The sequence below is a fragment of the Antrostomus carolinensis genome, unplaced genomic scaffold (genome assembly GCF_000700745.2).
Source record: "Antrostomus carolinensis isolate BGI_N321 unplaced genomic scaffold, ASM70074v2 scaffold7714, whole genome shotgun sequence".
Taxonomy (NCBI): Eukaryota; Metazoa; Chordata; class Aves; order Caprimulgiformes; family Caprimulgidae; genus Antrostomus; species Antrostomus carolinensis.
In genome coordinates this window covers 68,981-93,973 of record NW_010312761.1, presented here as the reverse complement: position 1 = coordinate 93,973, position 24,993 = coordinate 68,981, and the positions used below count along the sequence as shown (strand labels likewise).

The 24,993-nt window shown below is 36.5% G+C and overlaps 1 protein-coding gene across 1 annotated transcript in view; it reads left to right on the top strand.

Moving 5' to 3' along the window:
* Positions 1–24,993, top strand: part of GRIN2A (glutamate ionotropic receptor NMDA type subunit 2A) — a 171,081-nt gene that overhangs the window by 113,414 nt on the left and 32,674 nt on the right. Inside the window, exons 4-9 of the mRNA XM_010167098.2 lie at positions 7,944–8,149; positions 9,595–9,763; positions 9,888–10,041; positions 14,066–14,191; positions 16,627–16,856; positions 23,384–23,544. Of these exons, the coding sequence (XP_010165400.1) occupies positions 7,944–8,149; positions 9,595–9,763; positions 9,888–10,041; positions 14,066–14,191; positions 16,627–16,856; positions 23,384–23,544 (1,046 nt within the window). The remainder of the gene's footprint in view (positions 1–7,943; positions 8,150–9,594; positions 9,764–9,887; positions 10,042–14,065; positions 14,192–16,626; positions 16,857–23,383; positions 23,545–24,993) is intronic.

Genomic DNA, 24,993 nt, shown 5'->3' with positions numbered 1-24,993 from the left:
AGCAGGCATCCAGCAAGATATTTTGACAGATCTGAAAGCAACTACTCAAACTTCTGACATCAACATTCATATTCTTGCCGCTAATCTTGACAGGCAGAGGGGCTGGTGTTCTCAAGCAAGAGATTTTTAAGAAAACAAGCTCAATGTTCTTGTTTCAGTGAAACTTGATAAATTTGCCAGAATTAACAGTGTTGCCCGAATATCACCAAAGTGCTTCAGGAGCACTGTGCTAGTGCTGAAAAATCCTCAGAGGTCTGGAACTACCAGCTGTAACTCTCCCATTAAGCTTATCTCAGTGAGGTGTGACCTGGGTGTCTCACCCGGCACATTACCTTCACTGAGTTACAAACTTCACAGTCTGTTAGTCTTGTCTTTTCTTTCTTTCTTCTTTTTTTTTTTTTTTTTAAACTAAAACCAATCAATCCCATATTAAAATCATATACTAGAATATAATTAGCAGTTGCAAAATTAGGCGGTTTAATTAGCTGTGCATATCATATGTGTTAAGTAAGGTAGTGAGGACTATATAGCATTTAAAGATGAGTATTCCATGTGTAAAGATGAGTTCCAGGGTAAAAACAGTTTTTACTGGTGCTCCCAGATAAGTACAGATAAAATTACCGTGGTGGTCTGTATTCTGGGAGAATTTGTGAGATATAAAAATCCTACATTTTTGAAGTCAATGAATTTTTACAAGAAGTGTACTACATAGCACAACTGCTAGTTAAATGTCACTGCAAGAGCCATTACTTGCATCCAGGTTTATTCTAAAGGTAACCCATCATCTTTAACTTTCTATTAATGCAGGATTTAATGGAGAACTTGATTTTGCTCTGATTAACTAGCATATGCCAGATTTACAAGCTCTGTGTGAGGTTATACGCATTTGTATCTAGGTAGGAATGAGTGGGCAGAGTGTGCATGATTTCTGCTTGGAATAAATGAACCAAGGTCTTCACAGAGAGCTCCATCTGGCTACTAACATCCACCGTCACGTAGCCGAGAAAGGCCAGCTATCATATCCGATAGTATAGCTGAAACTTCACTGGACAGGAACTGAAAAACCAATAGATATCTGACAGAGTTTTAGTACTGTGATAATAAAAAGTCATCGAGATGGTACAGGGTAGTTTCTTGGGAAATCTCCATTGATTTCAGAGCAGGGGTCATGACAGCTGAAGGATCTTGGTGCCTCATGATGGACATTCCCTAAAAATTGGGAAGAAATGCATATATTTTAATTAGAACAGATGAAATTGCATGACCTAATCATCCATTTGCTGGTATATCTTTTGTCAGTAGCTCTGTAACCTAACATGATATATTATCTTTGCCCATAGCAGAACAGCGTGCTCCTTAACATCTGTTGGGTTGTCATTTTCTTTGTTCCATCCTTGTTGGTTAGTGTATTTAGTCTTCCTGTAAATATGCCTATCCTGACACTTACTGTCGAGTGAAAATTGCATATTGTTTTTGGATCAGTGAGCTTTTACTTAGCCTAAAGGCCTTTCCTTTGACCTTTTCTGTACTGAATTGTTTGAGTTGCACCAATTATTATGCAGTGTTTCTTAAATCCTGTATTCCCAAGGAGGATGGGTTCTTCCTCTCTACTGCTGTAAAGGAATTGCAGCTACCTTGGCAAGCAGCAACGTGTGCTTTGCTCCTGTTCTTTACAGCTAATACTGGAGAGGTGATTAAAGAGTAGGAAAACTTTCAGGACAGCTCTTCCTCTCTGGAAGTTCAGGTAAAGGTATGGGCATCTGGACATTTCTGGAGAGTTGTAAGATCTTCACTGAGTGCAGAGGTGACAGAAAGTCTCCCCTCACTGGGAAGTGGAGGAAGGGACTGTCAATTTGTTTAGCTCTTTTCCTTTCTAATGACATAATCAACTCAAAAAATGGCTTCTCTGGCATGAGTTTGAACTCTTATGCTACACAGAGTTATTTGGGACATTCCCCAGTACCAAAACTATACCAACCACTGAGGATTTGGTGAGTGCTAATTACAAATTCTATACTGAAAAATGAGGCTACAGGAGGTGGTAGCTTTTCTTTCTCACCCTGTTTGTTTATAATCTCTCTGGGCACTGGGTTTTCCTCTGAGCCTTGCTGGTTGCAGTGCTGGTGCCTTCCTGTCAGCACAAGGAGCAGCTGTGAGGGAAGCACGGTACATTTGCATACCCCGTATGAGGTTTTGCAGCAAATTTTGAAAACTTCAAAGTCTTTAAATGGGCCTCTTCAAACCACCCAGGACTGTGAAACACTCCCTATTAATAAGACATTAAAGTATTTGCATCATATTTTGTCATTTAAATTTAGAGTGTCATTGTGAAATATGGACCCTCAGAAACACGAAGAGACACGAAGGTTTGCAGCAGAAGGTACATAGCAGATGCTGTTTCTGGAGGAAGGATTTTGCTCTTGTGCTTTGTTCTGCAGCTGCCTGTTATTGCTAACCCAACAAACTCAATTTATGCTTTCTAGTTATTGACTTAAAACTTGCCAGAGTAGCTCTTCCTTGTAAGTGGAAAAGTGTGATGAAATAAAAGTAATAAATAATTTTTCTATAAAGCAAGATGAGTTAAATTTTACATTTGCTCAGCATTATTTTCTTCACAAAAGTGAGACACCTCAAAAAGTACATCTGCAATATGTGTGTGTGTTTAATGCAGAAAGAACATCCCTGAAAATTTTTCTCTTTTCAGAGGTTTGGTCGGGTAGTCCTGGGGGTGCATTTAGTATCCATGTTGTCGTGTAACAATTTTTCTGACAAAAGGATGATGACTGAATTGCGTACAGTTCCCATCTGCTGGGAAAAGAGGGTGATAGGACTGAGCTATTTGTTTGTTTTCTCTGAGATATGCCGGTGTGACAGACTTACTTTTCTTGCCAGCACTGGCACACAAGGGAGAACATACTCTGCTCTTTTCTCTCTCTGCTCAGGATCTGGCCTTGCTCTCTTTCTCTGATTCGATGATCACTGTGAGAGTGTGTGATTAGGATTATGTCAGTCATCCTTGTAGTGTTTAGAGACTGCTTTAGGGTGCAGTGGCAGAGGTGATTCTGTGAGGTACAACAATGCATAACTTGGCAAGTTGTCTGTCTGTTTTAGGCTAGCTGTATTTATCTAGCTGTTATACAGAAACACACCAAATACTTCATTACCACCCTCCTTGGCTTCAAAAAATAAATAGGCATGCATGAGGTGGTCAAACCACGTGGGTATTTGTAAGGTGCTTTAGACAACGGTGGATGAGATGAGGACCCTGTGATTGCTAATTCAGTCTGGCACCAAACAAGTTCTTCCGTGCTCTCAGCTATTTTCTGCTTTCCTTCCTGTATCCTGTAGAGATTAAACCAAAGGGAATATTACAGACTGCATATGAAGATGGAGAAAATAGGGAAGAATGTGCAAGTTCAAAATAAGTACAATGGTATAAGTACCATTGCAAGTCCATACTTGAAGCCGAGTTTTGCACCTACAATAGTGAATCAAGAGTTTGATTTGCTATTGAAACTATTTTGGTTTTTTTTATGAGAGTCTTGGCCTTTTGGCCATAAACAAGTATTTTTATAATTTGGTGCAGAATCTTTCCCAAAAATTATTCTGTTGGCCTGTTTTCAAGTGAGGACCGTCTTCTATATTTCTCTGGGATTGAGACCACATCATGATCAGTCTAACTAGCAATAACAAAAATTTGTCAAAATCTCTGGATACTTTGCTGCATTTCCACACAATAAAGGTATTTGCAAGCACCTTTTGACAGTTCCATAATGAAGGATGTCTGCATTTTTTGAGCTCAAATTTTCTTTGTGTGTGACCCACACAAAGTTTTGAAATCTTAAAAATGTTTCCATTCTGTTTCAGAGAAACAAAAAGTTAAAATTTCAAATGAATCAATAACACAAACAAAACAGATAATAGAGCAGTAACTCTTTCAACTCAAATTTGTCTCTACATATCCTCATAAATTAGCATGTATTTCTAGATAGCAAGTCCAGAACTATAAGTGCAATGTCTTTATTAAAACATCTTTATTTCTGTTTGCAAGCTATTTCAAATGGTGGATTTATGTTTTGAACAATAAACTGACCATTTTCTGAACTGTTTTCTTTCAAGAAATTAGGACAGTGGAAATTATCTTCAGAAGAGTTCTCTTCTATCCATCTCCCACCATATCAAAATAATTTTGGTAACCTGGCAGGCCTGTGCAGTATTTTAACTCCCTGTTGTCCTCTGGCTACCCTTTTGCAAGCGGTGATGGCCTAAGGACTGAGGAGATCAGAAAAAGCTTCTGAATGGCAAAGAAGTCCCTTGAGACTGATCAAATACCAGCCAGAAGTTTTAGGCTGCAGGTGGAAAGAACTGGTCATTCTTCACTGTAGTGATAACATTCCCACAGCAGAGGCAGTGTGTTTCAGTCCTACATGGGGGTTTACCACTATTTTCTTTTTGCAGACCTGTTAGTCTTTGATAGACTGGCTATGAAAATTGTTTCTGGTCTCTGCTAAGGGTATGCAGAGTTACTGTTCACTACTGTTCCCTAGTGAGGTTTGTAGTTTAACCTGCAGATTAATGTGTTCTAGTGTTCAAATAACTTGTCATTAAAATGAGAAAACGTTGCATAAAGAATGTATCAGGGAGATACCAACATTAGTAGGTAAGTGTGCTAATTTAAACACAGACCCTTCTACCTCAAATCTAGATGCTTGGACTTGGTTGGAGGATGCCATGTTTAGTTCATTTCATCAGTAGCTATAATGCTCACGAGGTAGCACACTGAAAATGAGTGCTGCAAACACTGGAGGCAATTGAATTTTGGAACTGTCCAGGTTGGTAAACTATTCAACTATAAAATGGTTTATTCAGATGTCACTGTTGTCTCCTACTGAAAGCAGTAACTGAACTTTTCGTATTCTACTTTTCATATTTTATGTATGAGATTTTTCATATTATACAGCATTTACAGTGACCTTCATAGGCAAAACCAGGACGTGGCATGCTTTTTTTAACTCAGATATTTTGCTTTGTTGTCATAGGTAAGCCACTTCAGCAGTCAGTGTTGAATAAGGACTTAACATTTGGGTCTGCAAACCAATTCTTACACTTCATAAGCAGAGCTCTTTATAATGTTCTGAAATACAATGAGCATGTGTAATTGTCTTAACCTGTTGTTCTTTTCCCTAAGCATTTGAAGGTTTTAAAGGCATTCAAAACAGATATTGACTGGATCTAATATTAGACCTGACATCCATAAGTGACATAAATACTGATCCTGCAGGACACCTACATATGGATGCAATTTCATAAACTCTCTCTATTACAATGGCAACCTGGTCACATTTTGCTTATTCTACACCTTTTCTCTGTGATTTCAACCCTTCATCCTGTAAAAAAAGGAATACTACCAACTGCACAAGAATATTGAAAGTACTAAATAATATAAGAAGATACAAAACATTGTGTAAATAATATCATTCATATTTGTAATAACAGTGCTGTAATTAGTTCTGCACAAGCTAAAAGGCTTCCAATACAAAAATATTTTGGCTGTGTGCTTTAATTGTATAAAACTAAGTTCTTGTCCTCCATTTCAAATAATTAAAAAATAAAAGTGTTTTGATCATTCAAAACTGTAGCAGAATGATAGAAGTGCAACACGTAATCTTCAACAGAATAGCTATTTTAAAATCAAAATGCCAAATAAATATGAAAACTGTTCACTCACAAGTCCAGCATCAGTGGCAGAGCAAATCTGAGAGCATTAGACCTCTTTGGACAGAGAAGTAGGGATGCCCTAAGACCCGAGGCAAGGCCTTATTTTTTATTTATTTATTTAAAAAAAATTATGTTACAAGAAGTGAATATTGAGATAAATCCATGGAATGCAACAGATGAAAAATTTTGTACCTAACTTTAGAGATTTGCTCAAACACATAACACTTCCATACAGATGCAACTGTTAAAAGAAATTAGCACATCCCCAAAATCAGCCTTTTAAAAATATCACTGTTTATACCCTCCTCAGAACAGTAAAATGGCAGTTACTCCAGTTGAAGTATGAAAGTGTCATGATTCCTCTTTTAACAACATCAAAACAGTTGTTACATTTTTGATAGGCTTAGATGAACTCATGTTGCCATGGGCAGCTTGTATTCCTGTTGGTCCATGTGCAGGGGGTGACTTGCAGAGGGAAATGCTTCAGGATCAGGCAGAGCTGCCTCCTCCCAGAACCCTGTATCGAGGGATTTAGAAAGGCAGGTTCCACCACTGCTATAGTGCTGAACACACAAATGCAGCTGAGCCTCAGTCACGTTTCTTTTCCTCTTGCTGGTTGGAATAGGCACAGTTGAGCACATTTTCCAGTTCTGAAATGCATCGTAGTCCTTGGCACGTTTGCTATTTGACTGAAGTACTGAGCTGGCTGGAATTCTCCCCGTTCCAGATGGCCAACTTCAGGGTGTACTTAGGCCATAGATACAAACAATGCTGTAAGCTAATGTAAACCAGCTCAGACTCTGCTGTGAATGCCATTATATGCAATAACTTGACAATTAAACTGTTTTTGCAATATAACCATGTCACATGGTGTTACATAAATTTGTTTCCCTATGTATGAAATTGGTTTTCTCACCAAGGTTTCATCCTTTGTAATTTGGTTAAATTTCATAGTAGAACTGTACGTAGTATAAATCCTGTGCCTGGCTCCCATTGATTTAGGTGTGAACTTCCTAATACAGAGATTTAGTATTTCTGCCTCCCACAATGAAGTCCAGCAAAACATCTTGACTTATAAACAGGATGGAAAGGGAACTGCAAAGGGTGTGTGCTTATGTGCTTGCCTAAACAAGAATGGATAAAAATCATATTCTTTGGGAAATTTTGTGATTCATTTTAAAGTCTATCAAAGACAGAATTTAGGTGACAATTTCATACATTTTTTTTTAGGACCTGAGTTTCTCATTGTACTGTTAATTCCCACCATTTTCCTTGCAAAACAAATATTTTAGCAGTCTCATGATTAGGTTATAATTTGTTTAGCTTAAGTAACTGAAGAATTATTAAAATGCATTAGGTTATAAATTTTGTGCTAGCTCATTCATATTATCTGTCATCACTACTCAGATAAAACATGCAATTAGATTTATGGATACAAAGTAGTTAAACACAATCTGGGGAAGGAAATGCTAGAGTTTTCAAAATATTTAAATCATGTGCCCCTTTCTGATCTTCTGGAAGGGGAAGAAAAATGCAGGTTAATTTAGAAGGGGTAATTTATAAAAGTAAATAAATAGACAATTTTTATGTAGAGTATGATTTCTTAAATTCTTCCAACAGTTGGCATTAACTAAAGCAGAAAAAATACGTTCTTTCTAATAAGAACTAAATAACGCACAATTAAACTTGTGTTTACTAAAAATGTGGGATGGAACCCTGGGTAAAGGATTTCACAGTGGCTTTTCACGCTATAATAATAGAGAAATCTTCCCTTTTGAGAAGATACAGAAATGGTATTATGATACTTTGGTTATCAGTCTGCTGTGTATGTGTGCAGGCAGTTAGGGATTTTTCCTTCCTTTGTTTTTTTTTTCTCCTTTTTTTGAGGTCTGTTTGCTTATTACTACAAATTGACCATTAGTCATGGCCCATCATCCATCAGGTGACAGATTGTGTTCACTGATGTCAACCAGTTTTTATAAAGCTGTTATCTCTTAACATAACCTTACCTTAGTTTTATTACCTTATTTTTCTTTAACACAGTGCATTTTCTCACTTCATGCAAGTGCTAAAATGTTCTAAAGTAATTTTGATAACAAAAACCGAAGACAACTGTCGTTGCAATGTAATTTCCTGTAACTGTATCCTAGTACATTTCTTATTAGATCTTATTTGTCAAAAACAAGCAAGCAGATGTCAGCAGCCTACATGTCTTGGCATTTCAGGTGGGGAAATGGGAGAACAACTCGCTGAGCCTGAAGTACTCTGTCTGGCCAAGGTACAGCTCTTTTGCAGACAGCGACCCAGACGATAACCATTTGAGTATTGTCACCCTGGAGGAAGCTCCCTTTGTCATTGTTGAAGATGTGGATCCTTTGATGGAGAGCTGCCAAAAAAACACTGTGCCATGTCGTAAATTTGTCAAAATTAAGTAAGTAAATACGCAACATTCCTTTTTTTTTTTTTTTTTTTTGAGGGCAAGATATTCCCCTGTTTTCTTATTAATTCTTTCCCTTGCTTCTTTCATTGTATAGCTGTTTTCTCATACTTTGCTGTTCTTTTCCTCTTGCTTCCTATATTTGCTTTTCCTTCTGTATTTCATTTCCTCTTTCTCTTTCCCACACCGTTTGCTCATGTTTGCACATCTTCCTTTTTAATAAGTTGAATGGTTCTGGTTATATACAGGTAAGTCACATTGAATTAACAAGACAGCAAGTTTATAGTAAGTTCAGAGTCAGCTAGAATTAGCGCTTTCCAGTCACAAGAAAGAAGATAGTGTTCTAAAATGGACTGTTTTAAAGAGCCCTCTTTGAATTATTTCTGGTTATGTTGAAATATGCCTATTTTAATTAGTCTTTAACAATTTGAGAATGTCTCCTATTGAAAATGTATTTTCATGCTGAAGTTTGGTACAGGATAAACTAGTCCAGCATAAAATAGCACTGTGACATACCGTATAGAGAAAAGTCTCCTGCTTTGATTGCTCTGTAACTTTGGAGCAGTCATTAGAAATCAGTGGGAAAATTCTCATTGTGGATTTACCCGTGTTGTTTCACCTGTTCTGTGCTTCAGTCTACGTATTTATGAACTGAATATAATAACACTTTTTTACTGAGCAGTTGTTAGGGGATAGAATTCATGTTTCTGGAGATTTCCAGAGACTGCTAAATGGTAGTGAACATACTGACTAAGTCCAGAGAAACTTTTTTTTTTTATACATACCTGTACTCATTCAAGTACTAAACTATCTTTATTTCTATTTTCAACTCTTTCAAAGCCTATTAAATATTGTGTTGGCTTCTGAAGATGCTTATACTAGAAAGTTATAGAGGTTGTGAAACAAGCATTTCAGAAAAAAGTAGAGGGAAGGTCCTTGTCTTTGCACTCAAATGTGGCTTGAAATTCACCTTCTCAAAGTGCAGAAAAAGGTGTAGCATCCGTTTTGTATGCACATAAAACTGTGCCTTTATACAGTTTACATGTTGAGAGTTGTCTAATTACCAAACGACATGTAGTCTTATGTCTTGAGAATAAAAGTAATAAAAGTTTAATCTAAGCCTAAGAGAGAGAGTAGGAAGAGGAGACCTTGTCTTGATGGAGAATCGAAGTGCAGTAGGCTGGGTATTGCAGCAGAAAGCATGTCATACAAGGTCTACCATTATCTCTGTTTGTCTCTCACCAAGCAACTGCATTATGTGTAGTAAGAGCTAGAAACACTATATAAAGCATCCTGTGGATTATTTCTCCATCAATTGAGAAAAACATGGTCACTCATGAGTATGATGAAATGTTGTTTCACAGTATGCTGAATCTTGCTGTTGTGGTGGTTCTGTTTTTCCCAGTAGAAATGTTTATGTCTCTGTTCTCTGTTGACAGCAACTCAACTAATGAAGGAACTAACGTAAAGAAGTGCTGCAAAGGGTTCTGCATCGATATCTTGAAGAAGTTGTCTAAAACTGTGAAGTTCACATATGACCTGTATTTGGTGACTAATGGGAAACATGGCAAAAAAGTCAATAATGTGTGGAATGGAATGATTGGTGAAGTAAGTTCTGTTAGGTAAAAGAGCTCTTAAGTAAGAACTTAGAAATGTTTGCTTTTAATTCTTTTGGAGAAATGAGGTATTCTCTACTGAGTAATATTGGCGATGTCTTCTCTTTGTGGATCAGGTGGTATACCATCGTGCAGTAATGGCTGTGGGGTCTCTCACGATTAATGAAGAGCGCTCTGAAGTGGTTGACTTTTCAGTGCCATTTGTTGAGACGGGGATTAGTGTCATGGTGTCACGGAGCAATGGCACAGTTTCACCATCTGCTTTTCTAGGTATGATTCTCCAACCCCTCCAGAACATTTAGTTGCATTTCTGTAGAGTTGGGTAGGTTTCATTGTTTGTTAAGCTATATAGTGCACTGACATGTTTCTGTCAAGTTTTGAACTTTACATTAGGAAGTTTGTACCATGTTGACAGAATGCTGTTAAGTTCCTCATCGTGTGTTTGGGCCCAATATTTTTAAAGATATTTTGCACAGGAAAATACTGCTAATGACTCTAAAATAATTTAGGTGAAACTGGGGGAAAAAAACCCCAACCCACCACTATTTTTTCCAGGTATCTTACAGAACAGTTTAGTATGTTCAAGTCCATTGGATCAGCAGTGATGCTGGTTTTGCATCACTGATTGTGTGGTTTCTTTTTAGGTTTCTAAGTGTAAGTTCTTCACTTCCGCTGAAATTGCTTGTAGCCATCAAGGAGCAGATTGTTGGTGCAGTATCAGCTACAAGTGGGCAAATAAGTGGGTTTTTTTCCACAAGAAATATCATTTAGCCACAGAGCTTATTTCTCATACCTGTTCCATAAAGGTGCATAACAGAGATGATGCAAATGAATATAACATAGTGAGTAATCAAATAACTTCCCAAATCCAGTGATATCTAAACAGATTTTGTTGGCGGTGAATATTTTTGTTTAATGAACAAAAGACTTTTAAATGAAATTATAAGAGGCTGTATTTTTAATGAAAATATTCAGATAATGTCTTTTCATTTCTCTAAGTCATTGACTTGTAATTCATTTTTAAAACTGTAGTTGCAGCATGTTGAAATTATAATTTGAAATATAAGTACTGGGGTGTTTTCTGAATGTACTGCAAGTGCAGTTGATTTTTACTATGAACTCTGCTTACCCCTTAAAAACCTGCTTATAGCTACCATCAAAAGAGAGGCTGCTTTTGCATTTTTCACAACAACATAGTAATTAGATTTCTAAAATGCATTTAATGTTACCTATAATTCAAAAAGTAAAAATAACCTCTTTTTATAAGGCTCTATAGAATAGCATTACTTCTGAAGAAATCTGATTTACTGCACCAATAAATCAAGTCTGTGCTCTCAGAAGTATGTTCTGATTTTTTAGATACAGGTGAAACTGCCACTTCGCTGGAATTTATTAAGTATTTAGATGAGATGTGCATAGCAGTAAAATGCTTTGCCACACAAAATACTATCAGACAAGTAACTGAATTTATTCACAAACTGATTTTGTTTGTTAAGTAAATGTCTGAGAATAGAGTCATTGTACATAATTATTTTAAAAGATGTTTTTAAAATCTGTCAAATACAATATTTTTTTTAGCATAACACTTGGTTACAGTTCATGAAATATTTGTTTTTGAGATTTGTTACTATGTATGTAAGCAAGTACAGGATTTTATCTGAACTAGATTTTCTGTTCAGTGATTGTGTCCAGTAGATCCAAGTAACTGATGGGCTTACAGCATCTTCCTCATTATCTGCTATGATCTGTTTCTGATGTGAGTCGCTCCTTCAAATAAGAATTTTATCCACATTAAAAAATTTTGTATCATACTAAAATTCATATGTACTAGATCCATGAATAATTTTTTTAAGGATTCTTTGGAGATTTGATTGAACTTTATTTACTCAAACAAATTAAGGGAAATCTCAAATCCAAGTTTCTATATTTTTATGAGGGAGAGAGTTCATAGGTAAGGTCAGTTTTCTATTTTGGAGGCATAGGTGGAAGAGGAAATCTGTGCCCCTGTTTATTTTATGTATTGTTTAAGCATTGTTTTTGGTGGTGGGAGATAAAACTGGAAGTTAGTGGAGTAAGACATCTTTTTCATTGCTCAATATTCACCATTGTCAGTCATTAGAAATGGACACTGGCAAGTCATATATTAGTGTTTTTCTTCCATATCATAGCTTTACTGAAAATTATTATAAAACTTGCTGCTTGGCTGAGGGAAGTTTTCTTTCTGTCCTTCGAGCATCAAAGAACAGTGCTGGATGTGTAATTAGATCTCTAATATGACAGGATGATCAGTTTCTGGTTGATTTTGTACTTGTTCAGTCCTACTGCTTGCTATTCTAAATAGCTTTTTCTTTTTCTGTTGCTGCTTTTAATCCTCCACCTCATTACCAGACTGCTTAAATTATTAAAGAGCATTCTGCTTAAGCTGTTGTCTATAGCTCACTTTTTCTCTTCGACTTGTTTTCCCCCTTTGCCTTATTTAGATTTTGACAAATTACCATTGCTGTTTCTACACTGTTGCTTTTGATAAGAGTTTTATCAGGCTTGCTTTCTTCTATGAAAATGCTGTCAAAATTTTATGATAGTTTTATGTGGATTCCAATTTATTCCAGTTAATATGTGAATTCATAGAATATTTGTTATTAACTGTATTTGGCTACATAATGTCCTTTACCTGTCTGCATCTGAACAGATCTTTCTCTGCATTTTAAGAATTCTGCTATTTTGCTAACTTACTATTCTCTTCCAAATAAATAATTACAGTAATTGAAAGAAGTTCATAACCTCTTTTAAAAATAAAACAATTAAAATTAAAAGCAATACTGTTCCTTAACCTCATCTTACAAACAAAAAGAGGACAGTTTGGCTTAAAATTTCCCTGCCTTACCTTTTTAGTACACACCCAAAATCACCAATGAGGTATTTGGAATTTGGTCTTTTCTTGATTCCAGATTCCTGAGGAAATGGTAGCAAAGGCAAATGATCTAATGAGATTTCTATGCTTGTGCCCAAATTATTACACTTCTGAGTGAGTCATTCATGCGAATTCCGTAAGGTTCAGATTGGGCTTTTGGGTTTAGCACACCTCAGCTCTCACTTGTAGTTGTTTCTTGCAATGATGGAAGAATTCTCAGTGGTTCAAATGTTAATTTAAATTCAAAGCATGAAGAAGTTAGAATGGAGGAACCTCTTGGGCTTTCAAAAACAGGTGAAGCACTGGAACAAACTAATTTCTTGTCATTTGAAGTGCTTCTTGATTCTGTCCTAATTTGAAATAGTATACTAAGATTATTTTTTTTCCTCACACTTCAGAGCACACTCACACTTGCATTATCTACAAAAATTAGGATATAAAATGCCTCCAGATAAGCTGACCTAATAAAAAGATATTACTTTGCCATACAAAACCTTTCTTACATATGTCCTCATACTATGCCAGCTACCACAGGGACTCCTGAAACGACAGAGAACTTGTGATTGGGCAAAGGTAATATTTAAGAATTTTGTGTTATCACATGCTATTACCATATCCAACGCTTTCAAAAAGTTGATGCTAAGTCTGGTATTTGAAACTCTTTTAGTTTTCTGTTCCAACATACTTCTTGTACTTAATCATGTTTTTTCTCTTTGAAACTGGCATGCAGTTTTCCTTAAAAACATTTTGATTTCAGAAATTTGCTCCCTGATGAGAGTGAGACTTTCGCAAGGACGTGTTTGCAATTGGTAAAAACTTCTTCATTGCAGGTGCAGGAAAATGAACATAGAGAGAAATAATCTGAAACAAAAAAATTTACTTTGAATGCATGTATTTAGCTTTTTTTCCTAGCACTTTTTCTTGGATAGACAATGAGAGAGAAATCTACTTCACTGAATTACCAAATGTATTAAACATATGCTTAATTGCTTTTGCTCTGCAGAAACACAGTCATAATGGTTGGACCATTCCGTTGATAAATAACATAGCGTAAACAGAAATGGGCTGCTTGATTGTAAACTGAATACGCAGAGAGTCAAACCAATTTTTTGCCACTCAGTGTCAGTTAAGGCTTTGTCAAAGAAAAGTGTGCAGCTTTTATTTTTAAATTGCAACTTACATTTAAGATTTTGACTGTGTAAATTTTATGTATAGTAACAGCAGTTCTTCATATATTGCTACTTGTTATTTGCTAGCATTTTGATTGGTAAAAGCTAATCTAAAGACAGCCGCTGGGCTTGCCTAGCTGAAGACATTAGAATTCTTGTGCTGTGACTGGTTTAATGAACTGTGTTTCTGTTTCTCTTGTCTGTTTTGCTGCAGAGCCTTTTAGTGCTTCTGTCTGGGTGATGATGTTTGTGATGCTTCTCATCGTGTCTGCCATGGCTGTCTTTATATTTGAGTACTTTAGCCCTGTAGGATATAACAGGAACTTAGCACAAGGGAGAGGTAAGCTTTGCATTTTACACGACCCTAGAGCTATTAAAAAAATCATATATTTCCCACCCCTCAGTCTCCATCTTTTAAAATAAACATAATGTAGGAATAAAACAGTAAAACAGCTGTGACACTATGCTCTTCATTTAAAATATGATTTCTTGAGGGTTTATATGCTTATGTTTGTGTTCTAATTCATTGGAATAAAAACATATAGAAGAGTAAGTGATATCAGAGGGAGTTGTATTCAGGCAGTGTTCAGTTAGTATACTGTATCAGTTGTAGATTCTCAGCTTAAAAAAGCATTGGAATAAGTTCTACAGACTTCTGATGTATGAATTCATGGTTAGTTCAGTGATAATGATCTAAACTGGTGTGATTTTGTGGGTAATCTGGAAAAACAGCAGTTGTGTTTTCTGTAGTTTTATATAGTTCCTATAAAAATTCTGATGAGCTCAGCCTTGAAATGAGACCAGTGGCAGAAGGGCATCACTGCTTTCTATATAGCATCCATGGTTATAGAAACTTCATTTTTTAAATATACTTGCACAACAAATTTAATACAGAGCTTGCCTTTCTCAGTGAAAGCTGCAGTTGTATATTATTAGCACTTTGACCTGAACATGAGGATTTCATGTATTGTGTGCTCTTATCCTTCTCTTTCTTTATTTACAGTTCAGAGTGCAGCCTGGTTTTAATTTCTAAGTTATACTTGCCTCATTTTATAACAAGAGATCTTCCAGCTTGGTGAACACAGTTCTGGAGACTGTTACAAGCTAATGGTTTCTTCTAGATTATAATTGGTTTGTTCCCTGAAAAAAGGGGATTATTGTAATGCTTAGATGGTGTTATCATTTCAATAAGATGGTAAATGTGTAACCTCTGTCCAAAGTAAACGCCGTGTTTAGGATGGGGAAATCAAAGGTGAATATAGACACTGGCGATCTAGGGGCTGGGCCGTTCTTTTCTGTGCCACCTCATGTACCAGAATTGATTATTTAGTGCACTGATGGCTACAAAGGCATATTATGGCACTAGACCATTCTAACTTGGCTCTAGAGACTTGCCACAAATCTAGCTGCTGCTCATTTGAAACATGGGAAGCTTAAATAAATGTGAATCTTTATGTAGATTGCTCATTTCCCTAGGCATTTTTGACAGGATGAAGCTCAATGGTAATACAGTCTCCAGTAGCATAAACAGAACTTTAGACTTTCTTGGCATATGCTTTCCTTGTCATTGTTGCTCAGAAAATACATATTATCCCTCTATCAGCTCAATCTCAAATGGCTCTAGAAGGTAGTGTCATAAACCCAAAGTCAGCTCCGTTGTGTTTATTGTACTGCACTCTCTCTTCTGAGCACTGCTGCAGAATAGAAAGAGGATAATCTAAGATGTTGTGCTTGATTGCACTGTGAAAAAATTGCACTGTATTAGAGAGTAATTTTATTGTCTGAATTGCTATTTAATTAAAATAGGTACTTATAAAAAGGTTAAATAAGTCACATTCAGGGGAGGTATGTTTCTCTCCTTTGGGGATAAAGGGAGTCTAGCTGATGAGCAATACGTGATAACTGCACTGTACTTAGAGCTGGGTAAGAACAAACTTCCCTTTATTTTCATGGGCTCTACAAATGAGGCCTTTGAAGTGGATGATGGCATTGCTAAACCACTTCTGCCACTGTGTGGGCATGAGGGCATTGTGCTGACCACTTCTTGCTTTGGGATGAATGAAAATCTGACTGAAAACAGGAATGACAAAAATTACAGAATGGATTAGCTGGGACAGTTTTTTATCTGTAGTGCCAACACATTTTGAGCCACAGAACTGACTCGGAATGCGTGAGGTGACCAGAGTCTGGTTCATTCTAAGTTAGGTACCTATACAGGTACCTCCTTTGTGTTGATCTACTGATTTATCCTCTGAGAGCAAAGTTGCTTAAGAGTAGGTGATGTATTCACACATTTTGATCTTAAACATGCTTACATAAAGATCAAAAAGCATAATGTTGGAAGACAGCAGAGGATACAAAATAATTTGGCTGAGAAAAGCACTAGAATTGAATCATTAAGGCTTAAACCCACAGTTTTCCATTTTTATGTCCGCTGGCACAAAACACTGAAAGAGTCAGTACTGTGGCACATACCTTACTGCAGGAGACATATCAGTTTGCTGCTTCTCCAAACCTGTGCTTTCCATTTTAATTTTAAAACTAAGCAAATGTCACATAAAAAGAAGTTGAAATATTTTTTGCAAACAGGAACATAAATGTCATTACAATAGAGAGTATCTATGGTAAATCCTGTGATTTCATTGGGAGTACAGTGAATATGTATTGAAATATTTTTTAACTGGGCCTTTGTGGGTACTTTGTTGTTATTATTTAGGAAAACTTGCCAGGGTTTAATTTAATTGCAATGAAAATAAATGCTTTTTGGAATTACAGATCCCCATGGACCATCCTTTACCATTGGAAAGGCAGTGTGGTTACTCTGGGGCTTGGTATTCAACAACTCTGTGCCTGTGCAAAACCCCAAAGGGACAACCAGTAAAATCATGGTGTCGGTTTGGGCTTTCTTTGCTGTCATTTTCCTGGCTAGTTATACTGCCAACTTAGCTGCATTTATGATTCAAGAAGAATTTGTCGACCAAGTGACTGGACTGAGTGATAAGAAGGTAGGTTTCCAGTTCAAAAGAGGTCAGTGTCCATTCTTCATAATCCTTAATTTGTACTTTGTGCTAAAAAACTCTGAGCAAGATAATAAACTAAACCTGGATAATTTCATTCTGAGTGTAACCCTTTACTAACAAACCAAAGACCCAAAGCATGAAAATACCAGACTGTTTTCAAGTCTTTGAGTTGCCTTTTCAAAAGTAACTGCATTAATTGAAAAGTACCTTTATTTTGTGATGGAAATAAATTCCTGTTTGATTAGAAGGAATGTCTCACCAATATACAAAATTCTGAAAAATTAAAAAGTGAGTTTGAATGTGGAGAAGGCATATTTAAAATTATTTTAACATATCTATGTGGAATATTAATAATATATTAACTGACTAAATATTCATAAAACCAGCAACTATCTAATGATTATCAGAAGCCAGTTAATGCTCCTGAAAAAGTGTCTTTTTGTTTTCTGTGTAGTGTGCAAGGAAGACAGAGTTCAGATTTAAAGTGGTGCCAGCACGAATAAGCAAGAGAAATGATAGTGATACATATTGTCTGTAGATGTTTGAATGTTTTACTTGCAGAAAATGACAAGAGTAAATAGGAAAAATAAACATGTAAATTATAGAGGATAAGGCACAGAGTTTTAATGTGTTTGTGGAAGAGGCTTTCCTAAGTCAAGAACTTTTGTCAGAATTGTGCTTTGAGCAGTAGACTCTGATAGTTCACTTAAACCCTACTCAAGATTCACATAAATTGATAAATAAGAAATATGCTTGTGTTTCGTATTGTTCTAGCATGACTGAATTTTATTCTGTTGAAAGCATACTTCCCAGATCTTTGTACTTGTGAATTTTAATCAATAGTCTTATAAATCAGAAACCTAGCAATTACTTCTTTTTTATTTATTTTGTGTGACTGTTTGTAATATTGCATGGAGGGATTGAAGTCCATTTGCAAAATTATTGTTGTGATGGATATGCACAAAATACATGAAGGGCATACCATTTTCAAGTTTGTGCCCAGCTGTTTTAAAATGAAACTAAATATTAACATTAAGAAGTAATATTTAAATATAGTGTAGCACAGGGGAGAACATCACATGGGATTTATCTGAAAGGACAGAAAGTAAAGGAAATTGTTTTTAAAACGAAGGCAATAGCTCACCTAGCCATGTGTCTGCTTTTTGCTTTAACTGCTTTTTATGACCAGCCTTTGATTGATCTCCTGAAGTATCAAAGCATGAATTGCAACCGTGGCTAGGGGAAAGACAGATAAAAAGAACCAAAAAATGATAGTTTAGTTTTCATTAAGTTGTGTTGTCGCAAAACCTTTGAAAGAGTATGAAGACTGTTAAATATACCTCTATTTTAAGGTAATGGTCTTAGTGAGAGACAGATTAAGGGTATTCTTCTCTTGAGAATAAAAAATAGGATTTGAGAAATGTCTTCTTCCTGTTTGTGAGAAAGTACAGAGCATTTTCCTGGGAAGTCTTGGTTTTGGCAGGATTTGGCTTGCACCTGGAACAGCACTAGCGTTTGGGTCTGCCAGTGCACACTTATTTTTCTCTCTATGGGCTATTTGCCACTATCACCTGTGGGCTGGGAAAATGTCAGTATTTGTTCTGTAGTTTTTGGCTAATAACTTCCTTATTTTTGTCATTTTTCTATTCTCTCTGCTAAGTAGGATTTTTGTTTCCACAAAAACCAAAACAGTAATAGAAAAATACTTGAATCGGAAAATGCCATCTGCTCTTGTGGGGTTTTCTGATAATTTATTTGGTCTGCAACCTTTGTTTTTATTTTACAGTTCTTCAAATTTTGCATGCAGCATATAGAAATAAATCAGTGGAGCCATGCCTTTTCTGATTAAATTAAACAAGCCAGAACTCCAGAAATGCAATGATCTATTTCAAAACATTTTTCTTGTGATACACAGGTTTTGCCTCCTCCACAATCCTGAGGTTTCTTGGATTTAAAAAATTTAAATAATTAAGGATAATTTATAGGAATATAATTTGATTAATATTAAAATATTTTTCTCTCCTCCTTGCTTTGTTCCTGCAGTGCTGTTAGTAGGTGAACAGTTCAGGAATTTTCAACAGTTCTACTGCTGTTCGTTAGAGAACTCTAATCCTTGCAGCAAGCAAAGCAGTAATAGGCAGAGGCCAGTGAGAATGGACAGAAGTATGGGTAAAATGAATTTAAAATATGTAATATCTAGAAATTCAATAAATTTTTGAAAAAACTTCTGGGCTGGTATATCAATTTACTCATCCCCCTCTCCCCTTTTTCCTACTACCACAACTGAGGAGTCATGCTCTTTTGTCAATGCTGTATTGTCAATGCAATAAAGTATTCCTAATTAGAGATACTGATGTTTCTCAAGCCAGCCCTGTATGTGATAGACTACAGAGAAGAGAAGCCAGGAAAAAACCCTTCTCTTTCTGAGCAGCCATCTCTGACCCTCAGCATTCCCTGTCTTCCCATCCAGGAAATGTGTTGCACTCTAGCATCTGGTTCACCAGGTTTGCTGAACACATGGTAACATGCTCTTTACCCTTCTTGGCTTCAAGACCTCCTGATAGTTTCCTCAGCCTTTGTAATGTTGCTAATGAATTTCTGAATGCCGTGTCATCTGTGTGTCACCTAGAAATACATGGCACAGCATGTACTGGAGTTACTCAGGGTGGGTGTTCATAAACTTAAATTATTCAAAAGATGAGGTGAAAATTATATTTTGACATCCTTGTGTATGTAAAAGATTTTTAAAAGCTTTATGTTCGTAGAAAGGTACAGAAAATTAGTCCAAAAGTATCCAGCAAAGCTGCCATATGTAGCACTTGTTACTTTTAAGGCCATTTATGCCTTTTTCATGTAATGAAAGAGAGACAAGATTACTAAGGGAGAGTAGATAGCAGTGGATGAAATTGTCTTGCAAAGATTTATCTGCTGTGGCTTTTCCACACAGTCACATTTTAAGAAATGCCCCATGTGCATGTGGTCTAGGGGATTCTTTCTCTTCAACCTCAATAGGAAGCCCTAGTTATGCCTTTTTAAAGTTCCTTATTTTTGCAAGATTCACACTATTCTTATAACACTGGCTTTATATTTTTGTGCAACAAGATGACACAAATTCTATAGTTACTTAGAGATATGACCTCAGAGCAGACTGAGGTCAAAAGGCAGCATGGCTGATGTTGTAGTTAGGATGACCCTTTTACCCAAATCGATCTTTCCACTTCAATATTAAACCTTTACAGTGTTTTTTGAGAGTTGGCAGACATAGATATCGACTGCGTTTCAGTAACTGATGATTATAATAATAGTCTTGGAATTACTAAACACAGTAGCTATATTTTTCAAAGATCAGAAATCACATTGTCAGTGTTTTCCATCTGGTAGAAGAAGAAAGCAGAGAGTTCCAATATGGGGTTTTTTTCTATCAGTCCAACCCAGCCATAATTCCTGTTAAAATCTGTGTTAGTAGAAGGAGAATATTTACTGTTTTCTATTCTTTTAGTAATGTTTTCCACAATTCCTTAAAATACTCCAGAGCAATAACAAGTGCTTTGAATACCAGCCCTTTCAGGCAGGCATGCAACTCTTCAGATTAAGTCAGTGTTTAATGTTTGTGAAAGATGCCTTTACTGACTTCAGTGAAATTGTGAGTTTTATTAAGGCATATAGATAAAACCAAATAAAAACAACAGGGCTGTTTCCTCAGCTCAGCCATCCTGTTTGGAATTCCTAGATCAGCAGGACTGGAGTTTTGTGACCATTTGTCACAGTTCTAGCAGCTGGCAGCACAAGGGGAAACAAGAATGAATTGGTTAGTCTTCTGAATAACAGTAGATCTCTCCACAATTATGATTCAAGCAGGGAACTTGTGCATTCAATTTAAGGATTTTATTAGTGATTTAAAAAAATTAACATTTCAAAAAATGTCTAGGAAGAAAATTGCTTCCTAGCAGACATGATCTATATCATTTCCCATCATGGGGCTTCAGGGAAAATGAGTGCATGTACAGACTTGTTGCTTTTTCTTTCATGTTTCATGCCTGCCACATAGATCTGTGCTGCAATTGCAGAGCCTATATGCTCTCCAGGACATGGCAGTTCACAGAATACAAGTTTAAAATCATTAATGAGAACTTTATACAGTTTAGATATGAGCACACTGTTAGTAAAAAGGTTTTAAACTCTTTCTTTCTCCTTTACAAGTAGCCTGTGAGCAGGCAGGTGCAGCAGACAATTTCCAAAAAATTATCTCTTTGTGACTGTTAAAATTTGTTGATTAGGTATCTTGTGCAAAGAAATTCCAGTCAATGGATGGTGTTTAGAACTATTTATCTCTGTTCTCTGTATTTGAATTCCTTCATCACTTGAATTGCTTGTTATCCCACAATCTTTGAATGAACTAGTGCTTTTTATTTATCTTTGCTCTTCTGCAGAAGTATTTTTGTGTTCCATGAATGTTCAATTTAGGACAGATACCTCAGTTCCTTCAACCTATAGGAGGAAGCTCTTCCCAACAACTTTAAAGTCATATGAATGTTCTTGAAAAGTGAGAATATTCAGAACCAAACTCCATTTCTAAATTACCAGGACACTCCACCATCATGTTCCTGTTCCCTCAGTTTCCCTGCCATGCCCCAGGATTAGGAATTGAGCTTGCGGAATACTCACCACAGTTGAATTTACAAAAAATGTCAACTGCTTGAGCAGCAACAATTTTTACAGATCTTGAAATTGATATTGCTTCTTTAACTATTTTTTTCCAATTCTGTTGATTGGAAAATTTGATACAGACATTAGGAGTTATTGGAAGCCATCTCATTATTACAGGGATTAATTAGCTGTAGATTTAAATGAAGTTAATAGCAAGCTATATCTATATCAGTAGAATCTCTGGACGTATATTTAAGTGCAGGGTTTGTCTCAGTCTTGCATAATAAACATAAAAAGGAGAGAGCAAGTATAGACTAAGAACCATGACTACTATACAGTGTAATTTTAGTGCATGGGTCAATTAGTATGTGTAAAGTAGTAGCAAAGTAATAATTTAAACAGTTAAGCTTTGGAAAGGGAAAATGGGAAAAGTAAGACATCTGTTAGCTAAACAAATAGAGAAAAATATGAGTTCATTCCTTTATGCTTTGTCAAAATATACTTAATTAAAATGAAGCATTTAATTGTAGTTCTGTAACATGAAAATATTGTTGCAGCAATAATTTCACAGTCAAGGTTTGATGAAATTGAAAATACTCCCAGTTTTTGTATAAACCTCTTTGTATTATCTTTGCAAATTGGCACTGGATCCTGGGAATTCTTGATGCCCTGAGACCAAACTTTAAAAAGAGAAATATTACATAAGTAGCCCAAAGGAAGCAGCAGCTGTATAAATATTTGCTGTGTCTTGCAGCACAGGGTATACAGATTGCTCTTCTAAGTTCAACAGTAAAAGAGTGCATTTTACTGGGGGATTCACGTGTGCCTGCTTTTATCAATACTCAATTTAATTTCCTCATTAGCCAATAGTTCCTCTAATTTGAGTGGCCTTTTTAATTTATTTCTTAAAGAAACATTTTAACTTAATCCTGAAGCGTCACTTGAAATTTAAAGGGACATATTGAAAAGGTGCATATAAAATTTTCAGGTCTGTTAGCAAAAGTTTATGTGAGATTATCCGAATGATTTCCAAATCTGAAACCTGAGTGTTCTCTGCACTACTGCAATTCCTTTGCAGATACTCCCTGGCTTGTTTGTCAGTGCTGATGCAATGGTGATATACAATGTAAAATTGTAGCATAAACCTATATGCCATCAAGCAAACAGTTTGTAGTTTTGAATGGTAGGAATAAAGAGGGACTAGGATTATAGGTGTGAGAGCTCCAGAAGTCATTTTCATGTCAAGTGACGTAGCTACTGAGTCCCTGGGGAAGATGCAAGTACTTTTATTCCCCTTGAATCACGGTGGTGGAAGGAAAGTCAGCCCTTACCCTGACCCTCCTTGCACACAAGCTTCCTGCAAGTACCAGCACCCCTCCAGGAGCGGGGCATTGGGCTCCCTAGCAAGCAGTACAAATGATCCTTTTGACTTCTTTGTGTGGGGACCCACAGTGTCTCACCTGCAGTGAAGGTGTGAAATGACTATCAACAAAATACTGTTTTCTTTTGATTGCTGTTTAGCAATGTGTCTGGTTGTAGTTTGGGTTCTCTAGGGAGATGTTGGCAGATGAGGAACATCTTCCAGTATCTCTCTGCTCCAGTCTCTGCAGTCATGCCATATTACAGTGCATGGGAGAAAGTCATGTTAGAGTGGCAAAACTGAGTTGTTTTTACTTTGAATGTAGATGTTTCTGTGAGTTCAGACAGTGTGAAGACACAGTTTCTGGTATAACAGAGCTGAATTAACCCACAGCATTTTCCTAGAGGAAATTTGAGGCATCTTATATAACTGCTGGTTTTTTCAACCTGAAATTGCCCTTCTTCATATTTTGAATGCCTGAAACACTTTTCCCTTTTGTCTCTAGTTTCAAAGGCCGTATGATTATTCACCTCCTTTTCGATTTGGAACGGTCCCAAATGGAAGCACAGAGAGGAATATCAGAAACAACTACCCCGATATGCACCTTTACATGACAAAGTATAATCAGAAAGGAGTTGAAGATGCCTTGGTCAGCTTGAAAACTGGGTAAGCTTTCTCCATTAGTTATAAAGAACACTGTAGGCCTTGCAGAAACTGAGAAATACTGATCTGTATTTACTGTGATACTGAACAGACTGATGTCAGGCATGCTGTATAGTACATGGCTCTTTTTTTTTTTTCAATGCCACTGTACAAGTATCAGAAAGGAAAACTATTGCCTGTGATTTGTGTGACTGTTTTAAGATTGCATGGAAGCTTCAATGTCCTGTGTACAAGAGATTCAAAGGGCAGAATTAGTATTTCTCAAATTTAAAGAGAGATGGTAGAGATGGGTCTGGATTTGGGTGGGGGCTTAACACAGAACATGATGTTTTGTACAATCCCTTGTTATCTTTGCAGAACTCTCTCTCGTAGGAATGTGCTTTTACAGCGTGAATTTCTGACAAAGCTTGTTTGTCTGGCCAGTGTGCAATTACTTGTTGTTTCTTCTCAACATACCTTTGGTATGCTTTTAGGTCCACTCTCACATTTTCTTCCTTCCTCTCATTAGCATGACCTTTTACGTTTACTGTCACTTCTGAAGTATTGACTTTGATCTTCATAAAATCTGTTGAGTTGAGATAGTCTCAAATGTGCTATCGAATCCAGCTTCTGGAAATCTTGGTAAATATTCTGGCAAATATTATTATCTGTCTTCCCTAAGATCTGAGATTTAGACTTGAGTGCCAACCATCCTTTTCTCCCTCTGAATGAGCCCATTCTGCCTGGTTGGACAAAAAGATTGAATTTTCATTCTTAATCTTCAAAAGGTATGAGAGTGACTCAGTACTTGTATCAGTATTCATCTGGCTGACAGGAATGTGTCAGCTCTGGTATTCTTTTCTAAACATACAGGCTTGATAATAGTATATGTATTTTTGTTAATAATACTAGATTACGATAATCATAATTTATCAATATGGTTTGTTTAGGTTTGTTTTGTTTTGAAGTGAGGAAGCTAAATTGCCCATAGTGGGTTTAAATACATCTACTCTAGTGGCTGTTTCAAGGCACATCTTGCCTGCTATTATCTACAGTGAACACAGAACACATTTCTTCCTCTACTAAATTAAGCTGTTACTTTCAGTCCCTTTTTGGGAACTTGTCCTTTTAATTTTTACTGTCCTTCTCCCAGACACATAGGAGAGTTTTTCTTATACAAAAAACCCTGAAGTCCCCAAATCTTTCCTTAGAGTGCAGGTTCCCTTCTTTAAAAAGTTATCCTTCCTACTGCTTCCTTCTCCAGTGTCTCCATGTTGCTGTCTGGACTCCCTCTGTCATCATTTCCCAAGGCATTCTCAACGGCCTTTCTCAATGGTGTGTCCCATTCTAGGATAGACATGTAGCATAACATAAGCTGAACCTTGCCCGAGGTCTTCCAAACTGGAGGCAGCTCTCCTGCTCCAACTGGGCCTGTGCAAGTTTTATTTCTTGGGTGACAGCAAAATTGTGCAT